This window comes from Xiphias gladius, chromosome 8 (assembly GCF_016859285.1).
Source record: "Xiphias gladius isolate SHS-SW01 ecotype Sanya breed wild chromosome 8, ASM1685928v1, whole genome shotgun sequence".
NCBI lineage: Eukaryota > Metazoa > Chordata > Actinopteri > Istiophoriformes > Xiphiidae > Xiphias > Xiphias gladius.
Genome location: NC_053407.1, coordinates 11003310 through 11029647, shown reverse-complemented (window position 1 = coordinate 11029647; position 26338 = coordinate 11003310). Strand labels below are relative to the sequence as shown.

General features: G+C 42.7%; 1 protein-coding gene across 2 annotated transcripts in view; it reads right to left on the bottom strand.

Annotated features, from left to right (window-relative positions):
• The window catches only part of abcc8 (ATP-binding cassette, sub-family C (CFTR/MRP), member 8), a 50632-nt gene extending 29219 nt beyond the window's left edge, over positions 1-21413 (bottom strand). Inside the window, exons 1-12 of one of the 2 annotated variants that reach the window (XM_040133934.1) lie at positions 21266-21413; positions 18520-18661; positions 17231-17352; positions 15674-15840; positions 13883-14125; positions 10024-10212; positions 7652-7816; positions 7397-7552; positions 5014-5148; positions 3558-3720; positions 2550-2590; positions 1833-1978 (exon numbers count right to left, since the gene is read on the bottom strand). In XM_040133934.1, coding sequence (XP_039989868.1) covers positions 1833-1978; positions 2550-2590; positions 3558-3720; positions 5014-5148; positions 7397-7552; positions 7652-7816; positions 10024-10212; positions 13883-14125; positions 15674-15840; positions 17231-17352; positions 18520-18661; positions 21266-21413 — 1817 coding nt within the window. Of the gene's footprint in view, positions 1-1832; positions 1979-2549; positions 2591-3557; positions 3721-5013; positions 5149-7396; positions 7553-7651; positions 7817-10023; positions 10213-13882; positions 14126-15673; positions 15841-17230; positions 17353-18519; positions 18662-21248 lie in introns of both variants that reach the window. The other variant, XM_040133935.1, reaches the window with a different exon arrangement.
• Positions 21414-26338: the final 4925 nt, after the last annotated feature.

Here is a 26338-nt window from a genome sequence, read left to right as displayed (position 1 = left end):
ATCCTTCATTCAGTGAAAGAGATTGGAAAATCAATGGAACGGTTCAAAATGGTTCACTAAGAATGAGCTTTATCTTCACTATCTCTGTGTCACAAACACAAGCACACATCCCTCCCTACATCTCTGAATTAAATCTTCTATTTCGCTTCCTAAATGAGAGCAAATGCTTCCCTCTGCTGATACGTGCAATCCAAATCTCATGACTAAATCTGACATACCAAAAGGGAGGTATGAAATGAAACGATTAAACGTTTCAGTCCACAGCAAGAAAAACGGATGATAACACAGCAGCAAATGCCGTCTCTAAAAATGAAATCTAATAAAATATATTTACAGCTGCACAATGACTTTGTATTTACAGCATTGTTAGATTATTTTTCCTCTAGAAAGAAACATTTTCTCATGTTGAAGAGTAAAGATAAGCCGAATTTCTGAAGCCACATTGTAGGTTTTTCTCCTTGCGACTGACAAAGTGTGTCAGATCACATCGTCCAAAAATAGACATCTCAAAGGAGACAGCGTCTATGTTCAAGAGAGAAAAAACAGTCTAGTCAGGATAGGGTGCTTACCAGCAGAGTGTCAACCCCCCAACACACAAACAGCACACTCCTGCCCTGCAATCATCTCAAAAGGGTACAGACAGATATAAGGGGATTTACAACGACATGCTCTCTTTGCTTGTACAATCTTCAGGAGAAGGGCTCTGCTTCATTCACTTTTCCTAAAAAACACTTTTATTCTTTTACTCTGTATAAATCTGTAAATTCATTCATACTTGATTTTGCTAATGGCCCAGCTGGCGAGATTATGTATCTAGAAGGAGTAACTAACCACTTCAGGGAAAGCAGTGAGTTTGTTATTTAAAGAAAAGCCAAATGTTGATTTTTTTATTTTTTTTTTTCATTTTCCTAATGGCTAGTTATATATGGAGAGAGAATATATTTCCTTTTTCTTCTCTTATACCTTCTCATAGCTCAGGTGAACAATGTTCATTTTTTGGTCTTTAACACTGAAGTCAGAATTACCCCACATTATTATCACGTGACCTTTTCTGCACACCCAACCTTTAAGAATGGGGACAGTTTACCTTAGAAAGGTAAGTCTACTACAGGCTGCACACCCGTCACCCTCTGGTGCTCCTGCTTTTTTCCAAGGTACTGTACTTGTACATAAAGTGTATCAAGACATCTTGTACATTAGAGCACTCCTCTCCTACAGATTAGAGCTGTGAAAACTAAAAAAAACGGTTTGATAATTTGTGTCCTACCTGCGTAGAGCTATAAAAATAAGCATAGCAGTATTCACAACCGGAAGGAAGAGCAAATTATCGACTTGTGCAGGATTAGTAGCTGAGAGAGACAAATGTGTAGCTGCAGTTGCCTAATCACAACAGATATCTTGACTGCCAAACTAATTTACAAAGCTAAACGCTGAAATAAATAGGCGCAATCAGCTTCACAGACCAATGTACTACATCGACTGAGAAATTAGGCAATTTGTGACTTGAATAAAGGTTGATCCAGTGGTGCAGCTGATCACATCTATTACAGGAAAAAGTCAAATGTTTAATTTAATCATCTTGCTTTACTTCTGCTCTGCTCATTCTCAGTAGTGTTTCTGTTGTTTCAGCTCAAATCCCTATCCGCATGACTATTTTCAGACATTTCCTAACCAATAAACATTTCAAAACAAAAACAAAACAGTGTTTCCCAGTTTATCTATAAATTATGAAACTGTGGTCTTCATAATTTATTCTTAAAAATCTGCATGTAGATGATCTGAAGATGATCAGGCTTTTTATTCATTTACCTACGTATATTTTAGTGTCTCACCTAACAAGAGCCTTGACGGTGGAACGAACCACGCTGGAAAGCAGGAAGAGGGGGGTGACCAGGATGTGAAAGAGGGACAAAGAGGCAAAGGCCACAGCTGGGGACAGATCGGCGTCCTCTGAGATGTGAACATGGACCACAAACGTCTGCATGACGAGAGGGAGGACAGAATGGCTGAGGTTAGTCTCAAAAGCGTGTTGTTAGACCCATAGACCTTGGAACTCTTAACTTTTGTTTAGCTGGCAGTCGACCATGGCCAGTTCAAGGTAAAAACCCAGTCACAGATGAACAGAATAGCAAACAAAACTGAAGTAGTCTTATCAAGAGTTTGAGGAGCGGGATTAAATCAAATCCAAACATGAATCATTTGTCTACATTTGTCCTTTATAGACGTCCCTCTTCTTGGTATCTGTCTGACTTTTCCAATTTGTCATCACTCAGACCTACAATCATGAAGGACTTCTATAAATACAGAAAGGATTTAGCGTGGTGCTTTCAGAGAGCCCTCCACTGTGTCACTTTGAAATCTCATCCTACAGTCAGACTGCCTGGCACCGTCTCCGCTCCGTCCTTCACACAGGAGGAAAGTCAACAGGATGCACTCTGCTTATTGGCTCTAACTAGACAAAACACTAATCAGACTAATCTTAAGCAGAGCGTATTGAATCTTTCACTTTTTATGTTGGAATTAATTACAGTGCTGGAACTGAAACTCACCGTCAATACAGCTGCGATGGGAATAGCTGCGTTCATGAAAACTGAAGTGGAAAAGAAAGACAGGAGGGTATGAGACACGGTGTAGACAAAAAGGGAAGCACTACTTCCGGCTGGTGTATCGGTTTGTGTGAAGACTGTACACCCACCCAAAAAGCAATATTCTGTCCATCTCAAATAAGATATATCTTAGATATTCTGTTGTAAACCCTAAATATTTGGTGATTTTTTTTTTTGTTTGTTTGTTTGTTTAACTTCAGTTGAAGGATTACTTGGCTAGAGCACCACTGGACTAGCAGTCAGCATATGCATACAAGGTAATCACAACATCCTGCACTTGAGTATTGTATGGACATTTGCTTGTAGTGCCATTTTCTCTTCATATAGTTTTCTGTCACTCTCACTTGTCCAGTGAAATATTATCTAAAAAATGCATGGATGTCAAGATAAAAAAAAAAAGTCATTAATGCAACGAGGGAGTCTCAGCACTGTGTTGATGGTGAATAAATCTTGGTTTCTGTTCTGTTCCCCTACTCTCTCAAAATTGTCAAGGGGGAAATAATGATTGCTCACTCCCCTGAAAACTGCTACCATAGATCTTAGACACAGTTTATCACAGGACTGGAGCTTTCATCTGAGAGTGTGGAAGAAGATAAGGAAGATCTGCAGAAAACAAATAAGCATTGAGTAACCATATTGTGCACTGGTGTCTTAGGTAAATGGGAAGTGAATGGAAGTACACTAATCCACGTTAGCCGTGCCTAAAACACTATTTATTTTTACATCCAGTTATTTTTATATTTCAATGTTGAAATATAAATGTTGACTGGAAATTAGAATTGCAATAAAAACACATTAGTCATGACTATAGTGATGAAGTGTAAACCCTTGTGCCTTCCTGCAAATGTGTTTTCTGAAGAAGAAATATTCAATTTTTTTTTCCCCATTTCATGAAGTTCACATGTCGGCGGTGCAAAGTTCAGTGAATGCAGAGGAAACATAGTGCTTTACTGGATATGGATGTGTAAAGAGCGAAGGCCTGCAGGCTGGTGAGCTCCTTGCCCCTGGTCTCCTCCACACTGTCACAGAAGATGTTTTCCCAGGCGTACAGCTTGAGCAGCTTGATGCCCCGCAGCAGCTCATTGGTCTTCTTTAGACGCTCACTGGAGTACTCCTGGAAGCAGAAAGGGAGACTTCGATTAAACAACCATAATTTAACACATCCAGGACAGATACAATATGAAAGGTGCAGCCAGGGCCAACATGAGGGAATCACCTCTGCTATCAGGGTTCAGCTGCCAGTACAAACATCTAAGTCATCAAAGCTTATGTGTTTTTCTCTAGTATAAAATCACTAGATGAGCTCATGTTGTGTGACATTTTGTTGTTTCTTTTACCTGTATAAATCAAATGTTATTTTGAGTTGTCCAGCTACGCACGTGCACATGTCTGTCTGTCTATCTGTCTGTCTGTCTGTCTGTGTGTGTGTGTGTGTGTGTGTGTGTGTGTGTGTGTGTGTGTGTGTGTGTGTGTGTGTGTGTGTGTGTGTGTGTGTGTGCACGCGAGCGCGTTTCTGAGATAGAGAGCAGCATGTGATATCATGATTCAACACCACCATTACATCCACTTCATTATCTGGTATGATGTGGACAAACCAATATTGACCAACACTGTTTGCCAAGTTCTGCACAATCTCCGTGAAACAGAGACAGCCCAGAGCCCACACACACTGAAGACACTGCTTGAATTTTATTTTGCCGAGTAAAAAGATTAATAGTGACCAGTTACTCTGGCAAAAACTAGCCTCTGTCTCTCTAGCTCCGGTTTCTCTGTGATGTACTGAAATAAATAATTTTTTAAAATTCACTTGAATCACAGGATTTTAACAAAACTAAGATGCAAGCAGCTCTCTGAGGTTGTAATGCTCATTGCAACTGAAACCAAACTGTTTTCTCAGATAGATATACCAAACTATTGAGCAAACCGAAATTTTGAACTGATGATGGCGCTATATGAAAAGACATAGGATCACCAAAGTTCACAAAGACCATGAATGTCATGGTATTTGGTATGAATTGCATGGTATTTCATCCAACAGAAAATCCCCACCGAAATGCAAATGTCTACATGCTAGTGGCAATAGAGGAAACGTCAGGGGATCACCAAAGTGATTGGGGTTCATCCTCTGGGGACAATGAACGTCTGTACCAAATTTCATAGATAGCCATCCAATAGTTGTGAAGACATTTTCCTGAAAAAAAATGTCAACATCATGGTGGCACCAGAGCAAAAGTAATGGGGTCACCAAAGTGAATAGTCTTCAACCGCCAGGGACCATGAATGCCCCTGAAAAGATAAATGTCAAACCATACAATAGTTATCAAGATAACTCAGTGAGGACCAAAGTGGTGGACTGACTGACAAAAGCTTTGTATCTCTGTAAAAAAAAGCCAGTGTTTACATTTACCAGAGTGCTCTTTTGCGTGTGGGACAACTTTGTGGCCACAAAGTATTGTACAGGAGCTAACACAGCGATGACGGTTGCTCCAATCAAGGCACTGATTCCCAAGAGGTAGTAGAGCAGGATGACTCCCACAATAATCTGAGAGTGGAAGATACAGAGACAGAGAGAGAGAAAGAGAAGCATATTAACCTTGTGGAGAGAATCCAAATTTTTCAACAGTGGCAGTCTTCAGTTACAGACTGCTCCCCACTGACCTAATGAAAGCCATATTATCCCAGTGCAATACCTTGTGAGGAGCAGTGACTATGACAATAATAAGGGCAAAACAGTAGTTTCTGACACTGCTATGACAGAGCACATGATGACTGACTAACAACAACCTCTGAATATTATAATTATTATTTAATTGGACGTATACACTTACATTCATACAAGCATGCTTACAAACAAAGGAACAAGCAAGGCAGTGTATTTCTACAAGGTTCTGGATTTCAAAAATAGTAGCTGCCTCTGAGGTGTGAGTCACACCTAACCATGGCGTCTGACTTGGCAATGGCAATGTGCAGTTGGGGAGCTGCGAAATCCCTCAAAGTTTCTGTCAGATTCTCACCTGAATCACACCTGCTTTAACAGCGTGTTGTTGTTAAAAAAAACTTCACACTACATAAAAAACAGGATCACAAGCCAACTCTAAATTCACCATACCACTTCCTCACTTCAGTATTTCCCTCAGCACTTCAAAACTTCCTTTCCTTTGCTACTGACCTTTTGGGGAGGTAGATACCGATATGCATTTTTCAGTAATTGTTGAATAGCATCATCTTATGTAGAGGTTCACCTGTGCTTTTCCTGCTATGACAACTCAAAATGTCTGCTGTGGAAAAGGCCCAATACTGAACACACTGTATGCTAAGAGGGAGCAAGTTACAGTGCAGAACAGATGATTTTGCAAACAATTCCTCTTACGATGTATTTCGTGAAGGCTCCTAGGCTAACCTCCCAAAAATGTCAGCGAAGTTGTTTAAATGAAAAACACGGGATTCAAAGATAACTAGAGGCTGTAACAAAGACAAAGAGCCGAACTTCAAAAGCCCAGTGACATGTCCCATCAGGGAAGAAGGCAGTAGAAATCGAGGACAATGGATTCATTCAGAGTTTGGGCCAAACAGGCGGGTACAGACAGAATAACATATTGCAGTGTACAGACAGAGAAAATTAATACAGCTCAGACCTCGGAGGAACAAGCCAGCTTATGCTGCCACTGAAGGATGAAAACAGCCTCAGTTTTTAATCTCTCTCCTTTTCTCCATAAATATAACATCCACATTTTTGCTGAGAGCTTGTGTCAATACGTTGTTCATTGGCTTTTTCAAATACCTTTCTTTTGGTGTTTGATTTCCTGTGGCTATAAAAAATGTTCTGTAGTAGCATCAAAATATTGAAGCATCGTCGGCTGTTTTACTGCCTTTAAACCGTCTGCAGAAATTATACCACTCAAAATATAATAAACCAAAGATTACCATGAATGCAATACATCAGGCAAACTAAAAAGAGCAACTAACTGACCTCCAGGGTTCGCTGGAGCTGTTTTATTATTTAGCAGGACATTTGTTTTCATCTCCAGTTTCTCCTGAGCACTTAATGATATATGAATAACAGCACTGATTCTACAAAACTGGATGTCAGGAGTTCACGTATAGGACAACATTACAAAGCATGAAGGTCACAGGTCACAGCATGAAGGTCACAGGCTTGCAATCGACTGCAAACATTTCCAGTGAATCTATCCTATCTCCCACAGGCACTGTAATACCTGACGCTCTGTTTTCAGCCTTCACATCTCTGTACAAAATCCTGTATTTCCCATTTGACCATAAAGCTTTGCCCTATACTGTGAGTCTGCTGGGAAAAGACAACGTAAATTCACAGCAAGACACACAACAATAAAGGCAACATGCAGCACAACACAACACACAAATATCCAGTGCGAAAAAAATGCAGAGTAACAAACATCTTTGGAACACAGCTTACTGAAGTTTAACACAAAGAAAACAGTGCAACAATATACGATACAATGAAAGAGCAATGCAATAACATAAAAGCACCAAAATGGCAAAAAAAAAATCTGTTCATAACAGAAAATAATACTACATGATGCACTGTAGCACAATATAAAACTTGATTTTTTTGTTGTGTGTCTAGGGATCAAGGCATAGCTACGGAGCCTACAGACGTAGCCACCTTAGCTGACATGCACCTTCCTGAAAAGGTAACTTGACCGCTACAGAGATGACCAACAAGTCCTCCAACCTAAACAACCATATAGATCATTTGTCCCTACCCTCGGACAGGATCTCTAGCTTAATACCTCATACATGTTTCTTACCTGTACTGGCATGGCCCACAGGTTAGGACAGAGGAAGAAGAACCACATGAGCTGGTTGGTATCTATTGCAACCAAGTTGCAGATTTGAGCAACAGTTAGCTCGCCCATGGACATATTGGAGGTGCACAGACGCATGATCTTGTTGTAGATTTTCGTCTGGGGAGATCCATGTGAACACACAGCAGAACCTCAATAAAGTCATGAACTTTTGGCCAAAAATCACATGTCACTTGGAGAATTTCTCTAAAACCGTACCTGTATGGCCCCGCGCAGGTTGATGCCTGTTTCAATGGCCACGTAGTAGGAGGCCTGGAGGAAGGTCCTCTGAAGGAGCAGGGCGAGGAAGAGCAGGACAGCCAGCACATATGCATTCTCCAGAAACTCCTTGGAGGAAATGAAACAAATACCGAGCAACCTCATCTGGAGGCACAGGCATGGGGGGGGGAGATATTGACCAGTTCGTCATTATTAGTAAGGCAGGAACCTCAGCAAGGTCGCTCACACAGGTTGAACTGTGTGAGCAGAGTTCAGTCAGTCCCGCAGGCTGAGCTCTGCGGGACTGGATTTGACTTTGAGAGTTTCTGTCAATAATGAATTTTTCAACTAAAATCGTTCCTGTGTATCACTTCAAAAGTCAAGGGCATAACAGCATCTAGTCAGAATGTATCATTTCCATTTCACAGCAGTCTACAATACTGCATGTGAATCAAACTGAACTGATGTTGAGCCCTCAGACTGTGTTACACAGCTGATAGATGGAGGTTAAGTTGGAAACCAAAGAAGACTGTGGTTAAGCTATGGTGTCGGACACAGTATCCCCTCAAAGACGAATGAATTCTGCACGAGTCAGAGATCATTTTCCCAGGGGATGATCAAATTACTGATTGGGAATGTGCCCCAACTCCACATCAACTCATTCTCAAAATTTCTCTTTCATATTGCTTTCTCATTCCATCCCCAGAAACACATATTTCTCCCTCTCTATTGACCCAAGAACACTATCCCGCCACAGACTCACTGGCTGAAACTGTCACTATTTACAAACAGGCCTATTTTCAGTCTTCTCTCCAACCTGACAAACTTTGAGCTTCAAGTCTTTTTTACCATTTTCAAATTAGCTTTTGATATTTCACTGCATCGTGTGGATGTTGACTTTCAAACAAATAATTCTTGCAGAGTTACTCTCAAAGATGTCTTAGTGGATGCCTGATGTGGCAGTCTGCCCTGTGTGGAATCTAAGAAACCGAGACAGCTCCAGCAGCAATAAATCTCATAAATATTTGACGAGGCTTAAATTAGTGCACCATCAGGGCAGGTGTACTGGAGGGCGAGGGCATCATAAATGTCTCATCAAACTGTAAGAGTGACCTTTGAGAGGCAGGAGGAAGCCATGCGACGTCTGTAATGTCTGCCGAAGCTGTTTCTCTTTGTCTCCGAGTTCTTATCTCGGATCTCTGTTTATTTGTGCCAACAGCTCCACATCTACATTACATATTATCCCTGAAAGCCTGTTATGTGACATTTTATGACTTAAATTTTCCTCAAGCCCTGTACCGAGCAAAGGCTGGACCATATTGATTATGTCTACATGTTACATGTTTCCTGCTGCGGCACACAAACTCCACTGGCTCAAGAATGAAACTGAACAAATACAGATAAAAACTGGTTATTGCAGATAACTCTGATGTTTCTGCCAATCACACTGATAGGTGAGATATTTAATGTGATTTCTGGGTGAAGTCCATGGCGAAAACAGACAACTATTCTGGAGCCAAGATACGTTCTGTCAGAGGGTGTTACTGTCACTGTTTCTTAGGTTGAAGTAGGTGAAAGTGAGGCTAGAAAAATAAATTATGAATATCATTTTATCAGTCTTCTCAGTGCTTTAAAATGGGTATTTGCTTCTGTTGCCAATACTGTCAGTCAAATCTGATCAAACGACACCCACACAGTCCTGATGAAGCAGATTTGGTTGTTGAGTGTTAAACTCTTAATATATAATAACCGAGGATCATTTTTTTCCCAAAACTTTGCAATTGTCAGTGTCATTGAGGGAGAGATATAAAAAAAAAAACAGCAGCCGAAGAAAAAAGATAAAGGCTGATTTGTCTTTGCAAAGACAACGATATGAGGGTTGACTGCCAGGTTTTGGAGAAATTTACAAAACTAAATCAGTGAATGTACCAAAGATGAGTCAGGGTTGTTGATTTTCTTCTACAAACAGAAACTGATGCTTTGGAATATTTTGTATGATGCCATAATCATGTTTAAAATTTTTCGAGGTCACTTTAAAATATGGCAACACACACACGAGACACGAAACCTGCATTTCACCTGTCCTCTCCGTAACCAATCTCTGCCTTGCCGAAATATTCACCCAAGTAAATCACCATTATAAATGTGTTAAAATATTCTAAACACAAGGTTTACTTACTAGCTAGTGTATCACGAATGTTATCACAACTCACTAGCGACAAGGAACACAATATGCTCGGATCCTTTGTGTATATTTCTGGAAAAATATTGTGGACTGTGAGAATTCTACTCAAATAACAATTTCAGGAGCGATTTCATTTCCTGTGTCATGTTATCCTATTGTGCGCATGGCAGTGTGATGGAGCCCTCACCGGCGGCTGAATGGTGCGGTTGTCTTTGCTGATGTGGTGGACGATGCCAGAGATGCAGAGTGGACCGGCGAAGCCCAGCAGGTCGGCCAGGAAGCGGAATGTGATACTGAGGATGAGAGGCCTGCCAAATGCTTTCCTCAGGGCCTGCCATATCCACTTTGGACCCTGGGGTGCTGTGCCCTGAGGCCTCTGAAGAAAGATAAGAAGAAGGACAGAGGTAGAAAAACACCACCGCGTTGCGTGAATACATTGAGGAGAAAAGAGCTGCATTCGGATGTTGAATGTCATTTGCTGAAAACAGCAACAAATATACAAATATGAATCCCAATCTATCACTGACAAATTCACATTGTTATATTAGTGTAAAGAAGATAGCTGTTGTCGAAGATGGGAGTAAATTGGATGGTTACTTCTTTCCAGAGGTAATTTGTAACGCCAAACACTGCACAGCCATTTCTCTGTGGAACTGAAGTAACAGCACAAAAGAAAAAGAAACTAGGTTAGATAATACACGCCGGCTAAGAAAGCAAGACGATGTAATGGCTTGAACATAAAAGCTGAATCGACACCATTAACTCAGCACACGCTCCACCACTGCAACAAAAACCTGCAAAATGAGGTCAAGTTCGGGGGTTTCCATCCTCCCCGCTGCTGCTGCTGCTGCATCGTGGGATGTGGTGATTAAGGCCGACTTTCACAGTGAAGCTCAGTCAGTCATGTACAACTGCTCTGTAACTAACAATGCTGGACAACCTTGACAGTGTTACAGAGGATGAGGAATAAGCAGCCAGTGAAAAAGATGTTCAGGGGTCTGAGATTACCACAAATGACAGAGAATCTTGAGAGAATTAAAAATTGCTTTGAGAGTGAAATAGATTTCCGAGACAGTCTGTAATAGCTACTGATCTCAATTTATATTCAGTGATAATGTCCAAAATATATTAGCTTCAGAAACAACACAACAGCTTGGCTCAGTGAGTCCATAAGCAATGATCAGAGGAAAACATCTGGACCGTCACAATGTAGTAAACACTCCCAGAACATTTCACTGTGTTTATGTGTTTGTATATGTGTGTGTTTACGTGCGTGTGCGCGTGTGTGTGCGTGTGTGTGTATTTATCTCTGTGAACATTCATTTTCTCTCTGTGAGAACAGACGTGACCATTATCATGTATCTCTAGCTTTCCATTTGAGCTTAGAAAGAATCTCAGCCTTCATACGCAATGTGTCACTGTACACAACGCACAAACACACACGCACACATGTACAGAAACACGTCCTTTCTTTCTACCTTAGGTTCAAACAAAATGGAAAGAGGATGTTTCATTCTCACACACTCAGAGTGCAGCTAGCTTCCCATGAAGTGCAGTGCTTTCACCCCCGCAGGGGTCGGGATGTCACCTCGTTCACAGTAGAATGGGAATGACCCAGTGCCCCCAGGCTCTCCTCTAAGTGCCCGCCCACCCCCATCCCACCCCCCCACCTCTCCACTGGGATCTCTTCATCTCTCTCATCCTTCGCTCCTGCCGGAAGGAAGTGGGGTTGCTTTCACACCGGACGCACGCGCACCAGTGACGAATCTCTGTGACCTTCCAAACACTGGAAAACGGTGACCCTGTAGAGGAGGCCCTTCACCTCCGACCCCTGACACGTGCTCCAAAAGTGAGACGGGAGAGAGGAAAGGGAGGAATAACAAGGAAACATCCTCAGCTTGGACTGCATTAATAAGACTGAAAGAGCACCGCCTCAGGGTGAGAGCAAAGACCTCACTGTTCCATCAGCCTGTTTAATTCTCCAGCAAACAGACTACATGGTTTTAATAACTGGAAAACTGTACTTTCCAACTTTCTAGGGAGTATAATTTGGAAGAGCTGTATTCAAAACTGGCCAGTGTATCAACTTTGCAAAAGAAGAGGAGGAACTGAAAAAGTGTCAGTATTTCACTTCATAGGGTGAAGTGTTTGATTTTGAAAATGCTAGTTTTCACATTTCAGAACAGTGCTCTTCATTTATATTTTTCTTCATATAAACACATTAGGACCAGTTTGATTCAGTGTCTCACTCAAGGGCACATGTGGACAGGGGTCTCTGGAGTTACTAAATCCTCGAGTAATAACCAAACTGACCTGCAGCCACCCTTGATGTTGTTGGTAGTGAACGAAATCCATCCATCCATCCATCCATCCATCAATCCCATATACCCGCCTAGAGTCGCAGGGGGCACATTGTGAGTCCATCACAGGACCAACACATACAGAGAAGTAAACACAGTCGTACACACATCTCGTCCACACCTCGAGTTTCCAGTCTACCTCACTTGAATGTCTCCGGATGTTAGCAGGAAACTGGAGCACCCAGGGGAGACTCACAAAGACGCAAAGGGATAACATGCAAAGCCAACACAGAAATGGTAAACATTAGTGTCCGACACTTGGGATTACGCAGAGATAACTGGTTAGGGTTAGGGTGACGTTGGGGTCAGCTTAAGTATCATAAGACATGAGTGGTTAGTTGCAGGGTGAAGGTCAGCTTCAGGTTAAGGTAAAGGGAACGAGACTTCACTTCCCCCTGAATCTGAACCCGAGCGGCAACCCAACAGAAGTGCCCGAGCCAGCCAACAGATTCAAACTGCACATGGCAACAGTGCTAACCAATGAGCCACCATGCCACCCCTATATTGAAAGGAGAAGCAAAGATATTAGAAACGCCTTACAGCATACCGTAATATAATTCAATGCAACTACACCAAAAACAGTAGTCTAAGCAATGATAGGGAAGGAACCACAGTAAATATTGTGATCTGACATTTTTCTCTGTGTTTCTCAAACTAAAACAAGGTAATTACAAGACTGAGAGAGAGAGAATAGGTCTGAGCATGTGTACATGTGCGCACATCTAAGGGCAATGTGACATTTCAGTGTTTACACTATTGACTAATCGTTTGTGTGTGACGTCTGAATAGAGTTTAATGGTCCCAGCACAGCTAGAACTGAGTCATCACAGGACAGAGATCAAGAGAGATTTTTTTTTTTTTTTTTTTTTTATGAGAACAGCTGTATCACAAACATGACCAAAACATAAAAACAAGCTGCACTCTAAGCTCTTACATAAATACAGAAAACCTTATTTGTGTCTGTGAGTTGAAGAACTCAATCCCCTGACGAAAACCACCGCATTCAGAGAAAGACAGTAGCAGTTTTCTGCTGTTTCTGGTTTTACGAGGAATAATGTTTGCTTTAAAAAACATAAGGAACCTTAACATGTAAATGTTTGCTCTGGTATTTGTGTACAAAAAGGGTTAAACATTTCGCTTCTGATAGAAACTAGACTTATATATCATCTGTCCCTTTTTGCAGATTTCGTTTCCAGCATACAAATCATCTTCTGTTAACTTCTGTGGCCATCTGCACCAGTGCCTGACACATTCATAATTATTTATTCAGCACCAATGTTGCAAGGAAAAAAACAATGCTTTTGATTTTTACCATATCAGTTACAAGATCTCTGATCTCACGAAGTTCAGTGAAATCAGATAGTAAACCTGGGGCTCTCCCACATGTTAAAAGATCTGGTAAATTTTATAATGCTTGTTACTACAGAATGAACAGGAGCCCGTGAGTTTCTTTGCTAATGCACATTGTCGAAAATGGCACAGTCATCTCATGTAATGTTCACTCGTAATACTCTTCAGCTCATATTGGTTGAATTAATGTTTCGTGTGAGCTGTGTGTCTTTTGATGCCTTTTCACACTGATCTATGAGCTAAGTGGATTGAAGCAATGGACACCAATCCCATACTGTTAACAAAACTTATTCAAAAAAGTTTACCCACACTAAACCGGTCAGTTGGTGCACTAACCTTCAGGTCTTCGAAGGCCTTGCGCAGCTTTATATAGTTTGTGAGGGCTCTCATCGCGATGGGCAGTTTGCCGATGACCTTGAGGTCAATGGGTCGTCTGTGGGCAGAGGTAATGAAAGTGTTCATCCACCAGTAGGTGGCTTTGGACAACAGGTTAACGAAGGGCTGTAGGAAACGAACACCCAGGTCCTGAAGGTCCTCAGGAGGCTTCACCTCTGTGGGGTTGGCGAAACACATGTAGCGCTGTGAGAGAAGAAAAAAAGAAGGCGGGCAGAAAGACAAGTTTGATTTTTCATTTAACCCGCCGTGTCTTGTGCAGTGTCCTGAAAACCCAGGGTGAATATAAAAACATGCAACCGGTGATTCGACATTCAATGAAGCAGAAGCATCAACTCATCTGTGACAACCTCCACAGAGATAAAAATCATAATTTTCTCGATACTGCATCTGAGAACTACAACATAATGGCCATGACAGCTGAACACACTCATATTAGTGGGCTTATTTTAGCTGCTGAAAGATAAATGGCCTGTATTTCGTATTAATTACAGGTTCTCTGATATTGAAGATGAATATTTCACATATTTCTTTACTACTTTCACAACTGTTAGACTGGAGCTTCTACAATTAAAAAAGGTCAACAGAATAGAACAAATTGAAAACAATAGATATGATGCAGTGAAACTTATACAATGTATTATGTCAAGAAAAAAAGTGAAACAGAGTCCTTAGAGATGAGTGTTTTTTTAAGATTTATAGAAATTAGGTTAGTGACTGGCAGATGAATTACCACAGAAAATGTCCCAACACTGGACTATTTATAAACACAAACAAATAAATTAATTATGTGGTAGATCTATTTTCATAGTTTTGTTTGAAAATGGATCAATATAAGAACAATATTCATTAATAATACTCAATAATAGTCATGTTTTATGGCATATTAATTAGTAAAATATGACTGACTGTGATTTGAGTGGATTAATGAAAAGCCGATGCAGCAATTCCTAAAATAATTAATTAATACTAACACACTACATGGATATGATCCAGTAAAAATACTCAAATAGAAACAGTTTTGACACAGCAAGCGCTTCAAGAGACCAAGTGCAGGGTATGATGGGAGAATCACTTTCTTTTCTGTTCACTCAGGGGAGTCAGATTCAATAACAGATGTGTGCTCAGTGCAGAGATTAGCCGAGGCAAACACACTCTCAGTTGTCTAAAGGAAACGGGGGGAAAAAGTGTACACCAGCGTGACATTTTCTCGGTTCATTCCACTTTCACAACCATTTTTTAAAGATATCATTGATCCCATTCCAGTCACTGATTTGTGTGGCACTAATCTGCACAACTTTGAACCACAAACTGCATGAGCAAGAAGCCGGCCAGAGGCTCTTACTGTCTGTTTCGCAAGGCTGAAAGGATCTGGCTTTTGCCCTCAGGTAATAATCTTTTATTTTTGCTTTTGACCTTCCTTTTATCTCAAATAACAGCAACAGTAGCGTTTTGAGTGCCGCCACCCCTATCACATGTACATACATAAACATGACCTTTTTAACAGCTCAGTGTGGGTGACAAGGAAAAACAAACATGTAGCATCATTGGATCCAACCTATTCTTAACTTCAGCTTTACTTAACAATGAACACTGTAGCCATTTGGATTTCAGACTAAGAGAAGGAGACGTGACTGTATCCAAGAACACACACACACACACACACACACACACACACACACACACACACACACACACACACACACACACACACACAGACATAGAAACACCCACCCTGCCCAGGATGACATTGATCTCCACAGCTAGTAGGAGTCCATAAAGCAGCACCAGCAGTCCGGTGATGCAGTAGCGTAGCTGTCTCGGGCTGATTCCATGCTCGGTGTATTTGGCAAACTTGATGGTCTTCATGATGAAGGCCAGCACCCAGTAGATCAGCAGGGCTGAGGAGATTTAACAGGGATCAGAGAGACATAACAGATCACCGGACAAGCCTAAAAGATAAATAACCCGACTACAGATAGATTATATTAGAGCTGAAGTTTAAATTGAATGTTCAGTATAAAATCAGTTGGTCTGCAACTGGATTTCTGCAAAATCCAAGCAAACTTTGCTACAGTCTGATAAGTACAGCCAGTAAATAGCAGGTTAGTCAACTGTCTTTACTTCATGAAGATATTTTGAGAGAGTCACATCATGTCATTGGTGGGTTTACTGGGGTAAATACTGAGAGACTGATTGTGAAAACACTGAATAAGGATGAGTGTCGAGAGGGAATTATTACACTGTGGCGTAACAAGAGAGCCGGATGATATCCTCAGACTCTGCAGCAGACTCATTTACAGTGTTTACTTCTTTGTAATGAAGAAGATCCATACTGTGACAATAGTATCAGCATGAGGGTCAATGGCAGAGTCCCAATTCTGAGGAAGATTAATCCATGGCCATGCAATAATAACCAAAGTGCCGCTTTGCCACTTTTCCTCAAGTGACTGACTGTGAATAGGAGACCTAAGAGCCCAAGGAGGCTCAGCGACGTGATGTGAGTAGCGAGTAAAGCGCCGAGAGTTGAACACAGATGAGTTAATGATGCATGAGGCGGAAAGGAAAACTGTGAAAACAGTCGAAGAGTAGAAACAGGGTGATCATTCCAGGAGCAAACATTTTAACATATATCTTGAAGCATTGCCATGGGGATATTTTATTATAGTGTACTAATTCTCACAGGCCATAAAGAATTGTAATGAATATACTGTAATTACAAGCGAGAACTATTCCGCAACATGAACAACAAGAATTACGCAAATATCTCAGGTAAAATTTTTCTTAATGAAAAGTGACAATAGCTACCCAGAGCAGCAGAAATAGTATGACTAAATGATAAAACCGCCAATCATTGTGCATTCTCAGTTAAAGGTAATGAACCATTCAGCTGTACAAAGTTGCCGTGACCTTGCAGCTCTGTTTTATAATTATAGCCACCTGAGAAGCTCGTGCAATTTGAATCGGTTGTTGTTCAAAGAGTTGACAAGGGTCAGTTTTCTATCACGCAGTTTGTTTAATCCTGGCTTTGGGAGCCCTGGTCACTATTCAGTAATGATTTTACATTTCACACGTGTTTTCACACACTTAATCCAATTTTGATGCTTCAAATAGTTCTGGGCTCTTGTTTGAAACCCTGTGCAGCGGAGCTACCCAAAGACCGACAGTAAAGGGTAGAAGATTGTGTTCACTTGTGTTCAGTAAACTTTTCCTCAGTAAGTAAAAGTAAATGGAAAAAAAAAACGTGAATGATTAATTAACAAATGATAGCTGAATTTAAGACTATGGTACCTAATAGTAGTTTGGGGAAGTTGGAGGTCTCGATGTTATGATAGTAGACAATAGAAGTGATGCCAGCCATGAAGGCCAGAGCTGCAGGCATGTATAGGTGAAGGTGGAGAGATTGGCTGAACCTGCAAATAAATGTCAGATAGAAGAGGAAAAGGATTAGAGTAAGCACAGAATGACTTACACAAATTTTGACAACAACAAACATTGATGTGGCAAAGTACCAGGGATATCAGGGTTTGAAATGAATGCTTGGCAAACCAAACCAATGTGGCTATACCCATCCTGTCCTCGTTAACCACAACATTTGTTTTCCTTGAATTGTCTTGAACTCAAGGTCTCCGGCCTGCGGAGATGGCTAATAAACAGAAATCCTAAGTGTTTACTGGGCCCGGTTACGCATGGACTCACTACGTCAGACAACATCAGGACACGTAGGGTCCAGACAGAAAGAAGGGGAGAGAAATAAATAAGGAGGAGTAGTGGCAGACAGTGATTTCCCTGTGCTTTTTTTCTATACGTAATATTAAAATTTAGGAAAAAACACCATGTGTCTTGTCCTATTTGCAGTCTAAATCCTGTCAAAGGTTTTCTGTTCGTACTCCAAACTAAACGGGTAGGCTCTCTACCACTCTACTGGACATTAAAATTTACTCCAGTTATCATTCTAACCAAGAAAAAATCTGTTAATTTGAGAGTAATCACAAACTACAACACCAAGTCTTAGCCACAGAGCAAGATAGAGAATTGCTGATCCATTTCCACACCATCTACAGCTCGTCTCAGCGACACATGGTGAGTTTAAGCACGGTTTTCTCTAGTGACCATAACTGAGTGATTGTCATATGGAAGTAGAGTTGATAAATAGCCATTAGTGAAGTGTTAATTACAGTCAATTGCATTCTTCCCATCTCAGGTGCAAAAGAGTCTTTGACTAGATGAACAGTGTGAATCAGCAATACTCTGAGGAACCACTGTCACACAACTATGAAGCAGACTCCTTCCAAAATCTAGTGGTTCACAAAATAATAATGCAGTATGGATCATTATCTCGCTGTTGGTTTCATCTGTTTATTACAAATACACCACTATCTCAGAAGTAATTATAGTAAAATAATATAGACAGAGTTTTTAAAGTACATTTTTGGATTATTCGTTGTTGGAATCTCATAGTAACATTATCAGTGTCAGGAGTCTGTAAAATTAAACAAAACAAAAAAAAAAAAACACATGCACCTGATTGAAATGATGATGAGGCTACAAAGTTAGACGAGTTAGTGTGTCAGACATACCCATCAGAGACGATGCCCTCTGCAATCTCACAGACGAGGATGAAGAGCAGGACAAAGGTGAGAAGCCAGCGCAGGTTGTGACCAGGAAAGTGAAGCCAGGTGCTGTGGTGGATGTGGACCTTTGAACTTTGGCTGCCCCAGCCTCAAACAGGAATCAAACATTTAGGTCAGAATCGGTAAAGAGTCAAATAAAAGCAGGATGAATCTTCCGCACACAGGCAATGTAAACATAGACTGAAATGACCTAAGAATTTTTCTGGACTCATTTCTATGTGAGCAGCTGTGAATTTGCGCATAAAAACTAACCTTGTGCACAGTCTTGACTTATTGCACTGCTTTCTACTCCCCGTGCGACCTTGAACATCGTGAGCTACATGACAAAGTGCTCCCGTGCTCACAGCAAGGCTGAATAACTGACAAAGGGAAAACTAAAAAGATGAGCCTGCGGGAAAGGATGGAAGCTTGCCAGAGTGTTAACTTTTTGGAGTTCAGGAAATCTGTCCTATTTTAACTTTCAGGGCATTGCTTGATGCTTGGCAGGCAAGGTAATGAGAGTTGCTAGACGGCTGCTGGCCCGAGACCCTCCGGTCAATTATTAGTCAATTACTTATCGCTAGCTACACCTTCTTTTTCCTTTGCCCCTTCACTTAGACCGATGTTGGTCTCAAGTCAGACTGGAAAAATAACTATGATTAGGTCATCAAAGTGCAATTTATGTTATTAGTGCGAGTCACTTCTGTCATAAAACACGTCTCCGCTGGTAAAATTCTGTTAATAACTCCTCTGCTGTTGGCACATTAGCTGCTGGATAGTTGCAAGTGTTGGCACTTGCTGGCAGTCAAACACACACACACACACACACACACACACACACACACACACACACAGATCCATGCACTGCATCTCTTCCTTTATTTGCCTCTTCCTCCCTCTCTTTGTAAAACATGCAAACACACGTAAATTCATACCATCTGCTCGAGTACTGAGCAATATAACTAAAACCAAATCACAATATTAATAGAAATATTTTTCCCATATTGGTGTACAATATTACAATTTGCCAAATGTACACAAATCAAATGTAAAATGATCAAATTGTTGATAAATGTGCGCATTAAATTAGATAAAATGTGTAAAACAAGAACTATAGTAACTATTTTTTAAATTATAATATATATGGATTTATTCCTTTGGCCAGCTCCAGGTAATTATAAATATGGGCCTCATTTTGAGTTGTTGTTTTGACACAGCAGAAGACTGAGGTGCAATACTCCTCCTCTCTGAATGCTGGTGTAGTGCAGACCTCCTTATTAAGGGGCTACGGTGCATGTATCCCCAGTATCCGCTCACACGGGCAGCCTTGATGTGACTAGGTGGACTGACGAGCCAGCACTCTAAAGAGCAACACATCGCGTAGCTGCAGGGCAGAATGGGTGCAGAATATAGTATATAAAAGGGACTCTGGCTTACGAGGGTTTGTCAGGCGGCTCAAGGTGAAAAGAAAAGCTTTCACACCCCTGAGGTTTGTCTTTGGTGGCAAAGTTGTTAGTGAAAGCAGTTGCAAACACAACTTAGGGTGACAGGGGGGAGAGAGGAATCGCTGCAGCTCATAGGTTATCCTCCAACAATGGACTCTCCTTTTCCCTCTTTTACCCTGCTCATTAGCATAAATTAGTTGAATTTGATTTGCAGTGTTAATAAGAAGGGGGAAAGAACGTTTATGGACGTCAACAGTGCCTCTGGAAACATGACTAACAGTCTACAGCCATGCTAGTGGCTCTGTGAGACGGTAGTCAGGCACAGCAGTGTTGAGAACAAATGAGGCTCAATATAGTGACAGAAATTACTCTGAAAGCTGAAAAAGATTAGAACAGCTTAATACAAAAGCCTCCAAACATAAATTACAAATAAATGGAAATGGGGTAATATGGAAGTATGTGTAGGCGTGAGTTCAAGGACAAGCATAAGTGAATGAACTGGGAGTCCAGTGTGTTACTGAGAAAGGCATTGCGTGTGCGTTAAATATAAATAGAGAGTTTGCATATTCTTCCACTCTCTCAGATACAGTGAACAACAGGAACAAAGAGCCAGAGCGTGGCGTTACAAAGTGTTGTCCTGCTTGAAAAAAAAAAAAAAAAAGGTGCTGACTGCTTTCAAACACACACGCACACATACACACTGACATGAGCCAGAGCATGTGTAACTATAGCAGCGGGGGGTGCGCAGCGACGCAGAGCTGGTCTGTTACATACTGACGATGACACTGAAATAATGGCAGGGCAGCGGAGGAGGTGTAACCTATTGCCGGCATGATGGCATCTGTTTGCCTCTGTACGCTACATTTCATCAGACGAGTCCCATTTGGCTGCAAAAATGTTTGCAGCTCAAGAAGTATACCCTCATGTCCTTGAACTAAGGGAAAGAAATGCACAGTCGAACAAGCTAATGAATAAAATAAAAGCTAAGTGTATTAAAGTGTACAGAAGCTATTATGGAAACAGAACGGAACACTTTTTTCATGCATATCACGCAGTTGTTCATAAATCACATGCAAAAGTAAGGAAGCTGATAGTGTAAAAACTGAGAGGGGCAGATAGGGAACATGTTGAAGGCCATCAGTCTTATTTCAGATCCTTGAGCACTTGTTCTGACACCTTATCTGAGCATGTGTGTGTGTGTGCATGTGATCTGTGTGGGGAGGTGTGGTGTGAAGAGGTTGAAGAGCTCACCTCGAAGCGACACTCACCGATGAAAAGGATGGGAAAGGTGATGAAGAGAAGGAAGACATGTGGCACCACATTGAGCGCGTCCAGGAAACATCCGTTGTTCAGAACCCCCCTGTCCACATTGTAGGCCACCGAGTTATTCTCGTCCCCACAAAATGCCAAGGACATGGTGGAACCGGGACTCTGCAGGGATCCGGTCGGAGGAAAAGGGGGAGGAGGAGGACCAGAGAGAGAGGAGAGACAGACAGATTTAAGAGAGAGGCTCTCAGAGCATGTCGTCTTTTCAATGGGAAGACTGACGGCGTCTTCAGTAGATCCCGGTAATTCCCAAAGTGACCTCCTTCCTGCTCCCTCTCGAATCCAGCTTCCAAATATCAGATCCAGTGAAACAGAGGAGAAGGCGGGAAGGCGGGGGAAGAAGAAGAAGAAGAAGGGGTCAGAGGCAGTCACAGTCCAGTGCAGCAGCAGCTCCCTCTCCTCTCCGGCAGCCTAAGCAGCTTTCCCAGCCACGCTGGTGAGAAACATCTGCATCCCTCCTGCCCGCAGTCTGCATACATCCTCTAAAACTAGAGCCTCATTTGCACACAGCACCGCACAGCTCCACTGGAATGTATTCAGACATGTTCACGTCGCACGCACATACACACTGGAAACATGCTCTACAGCTAGAGCAGCGGCGGCATTCTGCAGTGCACCTGCTATTCCTGTCTCTTTGCAAATGAGAGCTCAGAATCGACCTTGGAAGACGAGAGCAGAGGGAGCAGAATGTGCAGGCGAGCTGGAGAAATGCGCTACAGAGCCACTAAAGGTAGGACGGCCTGGGCGGGAGGGAACAGCGAATGATGAGGTGAGAGAACGGAGAGAGATGTGGGTACAGCTACTGAATGAGCAGAGCGAACGTCACACAAAGGTGCAAGTGAAGCGTGAGCAAGAGCTCTAATCTAAATCCCAACACCACGTTTTCAGGAATGACATAACTCTGCCCGAGTCATTTATTACATTAGTCCACAATACAAGCAGAAGGAGCACAGTGGCGACTGAATAACTAGGCTCAAACACATGAAAAACAATGGTATAAAATATTTATGAGTTCCTGGGACGGATGAATTGTGCGTCCAATCCTGTAGGGAGAGATCCCACTCCAGCAGCAGCTGACTTGTACAGATGGATCAGCAAAGACCCACATGGGAGCAGATTTTTTTAATCCATGTAACCAACAGGGGCAGACTCATGGCCTTTTCTTAGTGGTTAAAACGATTTATGGTCAATGTAATCCATAACACGTTGACCTTCACAAACAGCAAGAAGATAAGCTTAAATGTAATGAGCAGTTTACGTGAGTGTTGACACAGACAGTCGCCGTTTAACATGCACGGAAACTGGCTACATTTTGACCTTCTGACCATGCCTACTCCAGAAATCGGGACACAGTTATGTGCTCGCAGCGAAAAGCCACCACTGCAGGTTTGCTTGGTCCCCATGAAGTATCAGGCTCCCATTGTTTTAAACTCCACTAAGAACAGCTTGCCAAGTCTTATGGCAGCATTCACATTTAAGTAACAGGGATTCAGTAGAAGATAAAGTATTCATCCACTCTTGAGTTGCTATGAAAATGATGTCCTTTGCTTGCAGTACCATTAACTAAACTGAGAACCAGACTCTTAAAAACAATAAAAAAGATACTTGTGCTCCTGACAGGGACCCACCAGAGACAGACAATCAGTTTTTTTTCCCCCTTATAATATATGAAAACTCCAAATGACTGTTTGACTGCAGGTTCGGATGTTGTTCTTCCCATTTTAGCCTCTGACATAGAAAACGGTACTGAGAAGCACTAACGATTACTGGAGATTCTTCTTAAATTTCCATTACAGTTTACCCTCAATCTGGTAGCAGTGAAGGTATAAAGCAAAACATAAAGTTGCCACATCTATAAATCAGTGTTAATTAAAAATGTTGGATGACTTGTGTGAATGCTGCCATAAGACTTGGCAAGCTGTTCTTAGTGGAGTTGAAAACAATGGGAGCCTGATACTTCATGGGGAACAAGCAAACCTGCATCGGTGGCTTTTCGCTGCGAGCACATAACTGTGTCCCGATTTCTCGAGTAGGCCTGGTCAGAAGGTCAAAATGTAGGGGAAAGAGACACTAGGCGTGGCTGAAAGCAAATAAAATCCCGTCGTCTTTCATTTTAACACCAACGACGAAGAGTTCACGGCAACTGAAGCGCTGTCCTCTCCCCTCGTGTCACATAGCAGTTGCCTTTTTACTGGGAGGACCAGACGGAAGCCAGTGGGTAGCCGGACACTGGATATTGAAAAACCTTTTCTGAGAGACTGATGTTTCAGCAAACGACTTGATTCTGTTTAAAACGGCACAGCATAGCACAGACTAGCCAGATGCTATGTCAGTTGGGGGGGGGGGGGGTTCACCAACTACAGGACTGCATATAATCTTTAAATAAACAGCCAGCATCAATGCCTCAACTAAAGACTACACTTTTATCATGCAGTGACTGTATTATTATTATTATTATTATTATTATTATTATTATTATTATTCTTTCCTACAGCTGGGATGACTGGCCGGGTTTTAGTTCCGTGGCGCCCTACATCAGAGATTAGCACAGTCCATCGCTGGATTGCCTGGGGTGAGCTGAAGCTTCACTGTATGCAGAAGAAAAAAAAGGGGGCAGGTGGGTGAGTGGAAGAGCAGCTGCCTCTCACACAGAGACTTAAACAGGAAAAAGAGCATTTCAGCAACAGAAACTTAGGTTTAGGCGAATATAGCTACAGGATTTATGGCACGGACGAGCAACAATGCGTTCCTAAAACTATCCCATATCACAACAGCCCCAAAATAGAGACCCTGACATTGTTATGTGGTCACATAACTACTTTGTCATAAAACCACAGACACAGACAGATATCAACTAAATATAACTGACTTGGCAGGACAGTGTGCTTCTGTGTGCGTGTGGCTGCAGTACTGGGATGATTTTTGTCTGCGGTGGTAAAGAGGTGGGTAAAAGGTGGGTGATGAATCGTGCCTTGGTTTTTCTGTGGCATCCGCGGGAATCTCCGGACGGCCGACAAAAATCGAAGGAGAAACCGACACAAAGTGTCTTCGGAAGTTGTCGGGCCACCTCGGCACTGGTCCTCCGAGCCTCTGGAACTCCACCGGAGTGGCGAACGCGTTTCCTCCCCGGGATGCTCCCTCATTTGCTGTTTGGAGGATGGTGGTGGAGAGCGCTGTCATGCGCGTCGGTCCAGAACCCCCCGAAGGTGTTCACCTGGGTTGAGATCTGGCGACTGTGAGGACCTCGGCATATGATTCACACCATCTCACCTTCATATCAAGTTCTCGATTTGAATCTGGGAATTGGAACCTGACCAGTCGCTGGGTGCCGGCTAGACCGCAGAACAACTCCGTTATTCTACCAGGGGCCTAACTCACAGTAACTGACAGCTGATCAATATCACTCTCTACCTACCGCCTATATAACGAGCCTATATAGAATGTAACCGTGTGTAAATCACAGCAGAAGAAAGAATCGTTCGAGCTGAGGAAACGATTGGAATCTGCTGAACATCTCACCCCCCCTCATCGCGCTACTTCGCCTCCAGTGTATCTGGGCCATCGCGCTCCAGCCGCTAGAGTTCGCTCGTGTGTCCGGGGGGGGTTTAACGGAGCTGCGGGATCCTCCTCACCGCAGGGGACCAAACCCTTCAGGCCCGTGCCCTTCTCCCGGTGCGCGCCGCACCTGGGCTCGCCCACTGGTCGAGAATATGCTGAAGGGTGACTCATCTGACCGTATCACTGTTCTCCACACCCTCCGTGTGCATCCGTCTTTGTAACGGAGGGATTTATGCACTGCCACCCCCCGCCATAGTATCCAGAGCACGGCGGGATGTTCCTTTGCGCCATTGTACCATGCGGCGCACCTGTGTGGAAGCATTTGCATTTGTTGTGCTCCTCCACTCATCCATTTCAGCCCCCCCCCCCCCCATAATTCTCCCCAGTGATGTGTGATACCATTACAGTGCACGCAGGGATTCCTTGACTAAAAATAATTGCAGCATCGTTGCACAGCGTCAGTCTTCAGCCAGTTCGAGCACTGCATCCACACACTGAAACGAAAGGCTGGCAGAGCAGTGCAGCCTGTTATTCACAGTTAAAGCATCGGTCAAGGTGAGCGACCAGGTGAGAAAACCCACCAGCACTTACCGGTTTATATCGTGAGATCATTGTGCTTCAGCCTCGTTTCCCTGTCTCCGAGAACACCCCCTCAGTATTGTCACATCCGTCGCTTGGATGTTACAAAAGGAAAAAGGGGGAGAAACTCCCAAACTGCGGTCTCTCATGTGCTCGGAGCGCAGCTGACCTCCTGCTGTCCGACTCGCGTTTAACCGTCCGGGCGCAGGCGGGGGGGTTACGGGTGGAGGCGGGGAGCTGTCCGCGGTGCTGAACCCTGGTGCCGAGGAGGAGGAGGGGGAGGAGGAGAAGAAAGAGAAAGAAGGCCACCTTCGGGCTCCGACATGAACCGTCGGCCGGCGGTCAGCCAAGCACGCCGCGGCGACGCTGAGACTGGCAGCGGGCAATAGTCGCGTATGCCATCCCGATGAACCGAGAGTGGGTGACTGCACAGAGCGGTTATGTAACAGTAAAGTGGGACGCTGCCCAGCAAAGCAACACACATGTAACATGACATGATGGATTTCTCGGCATGCCCTGGTTCCCATGCCCCCATTTACCACAATTAACTCTTCTACTTTTATTATAGGCCTGATCTGGCCCTCTCTGCTGGTATTCGGGTTTATTAGAGGCAGAATTATGAACAGACTGAGGACTCCGTCATTCACAGAGTAGCTTGGTATTCAAGGTGCACCATTGCCCCCTGTGGACATTTAATTATAGATTTTGCTGGGCTCCCCACGGTTGAAATAAATCGATGCAGAACTGGTGATAACAGCGGGTAGAGAAGGTGAAGAAAAACCATAAGCAAGGATGTGAAGCAGGAGAGCAACTCTCTTTACACAAATCCCATTTAAAATTAGTAGAATATTGTTTATCAACCTTCAAAACAACCAAAA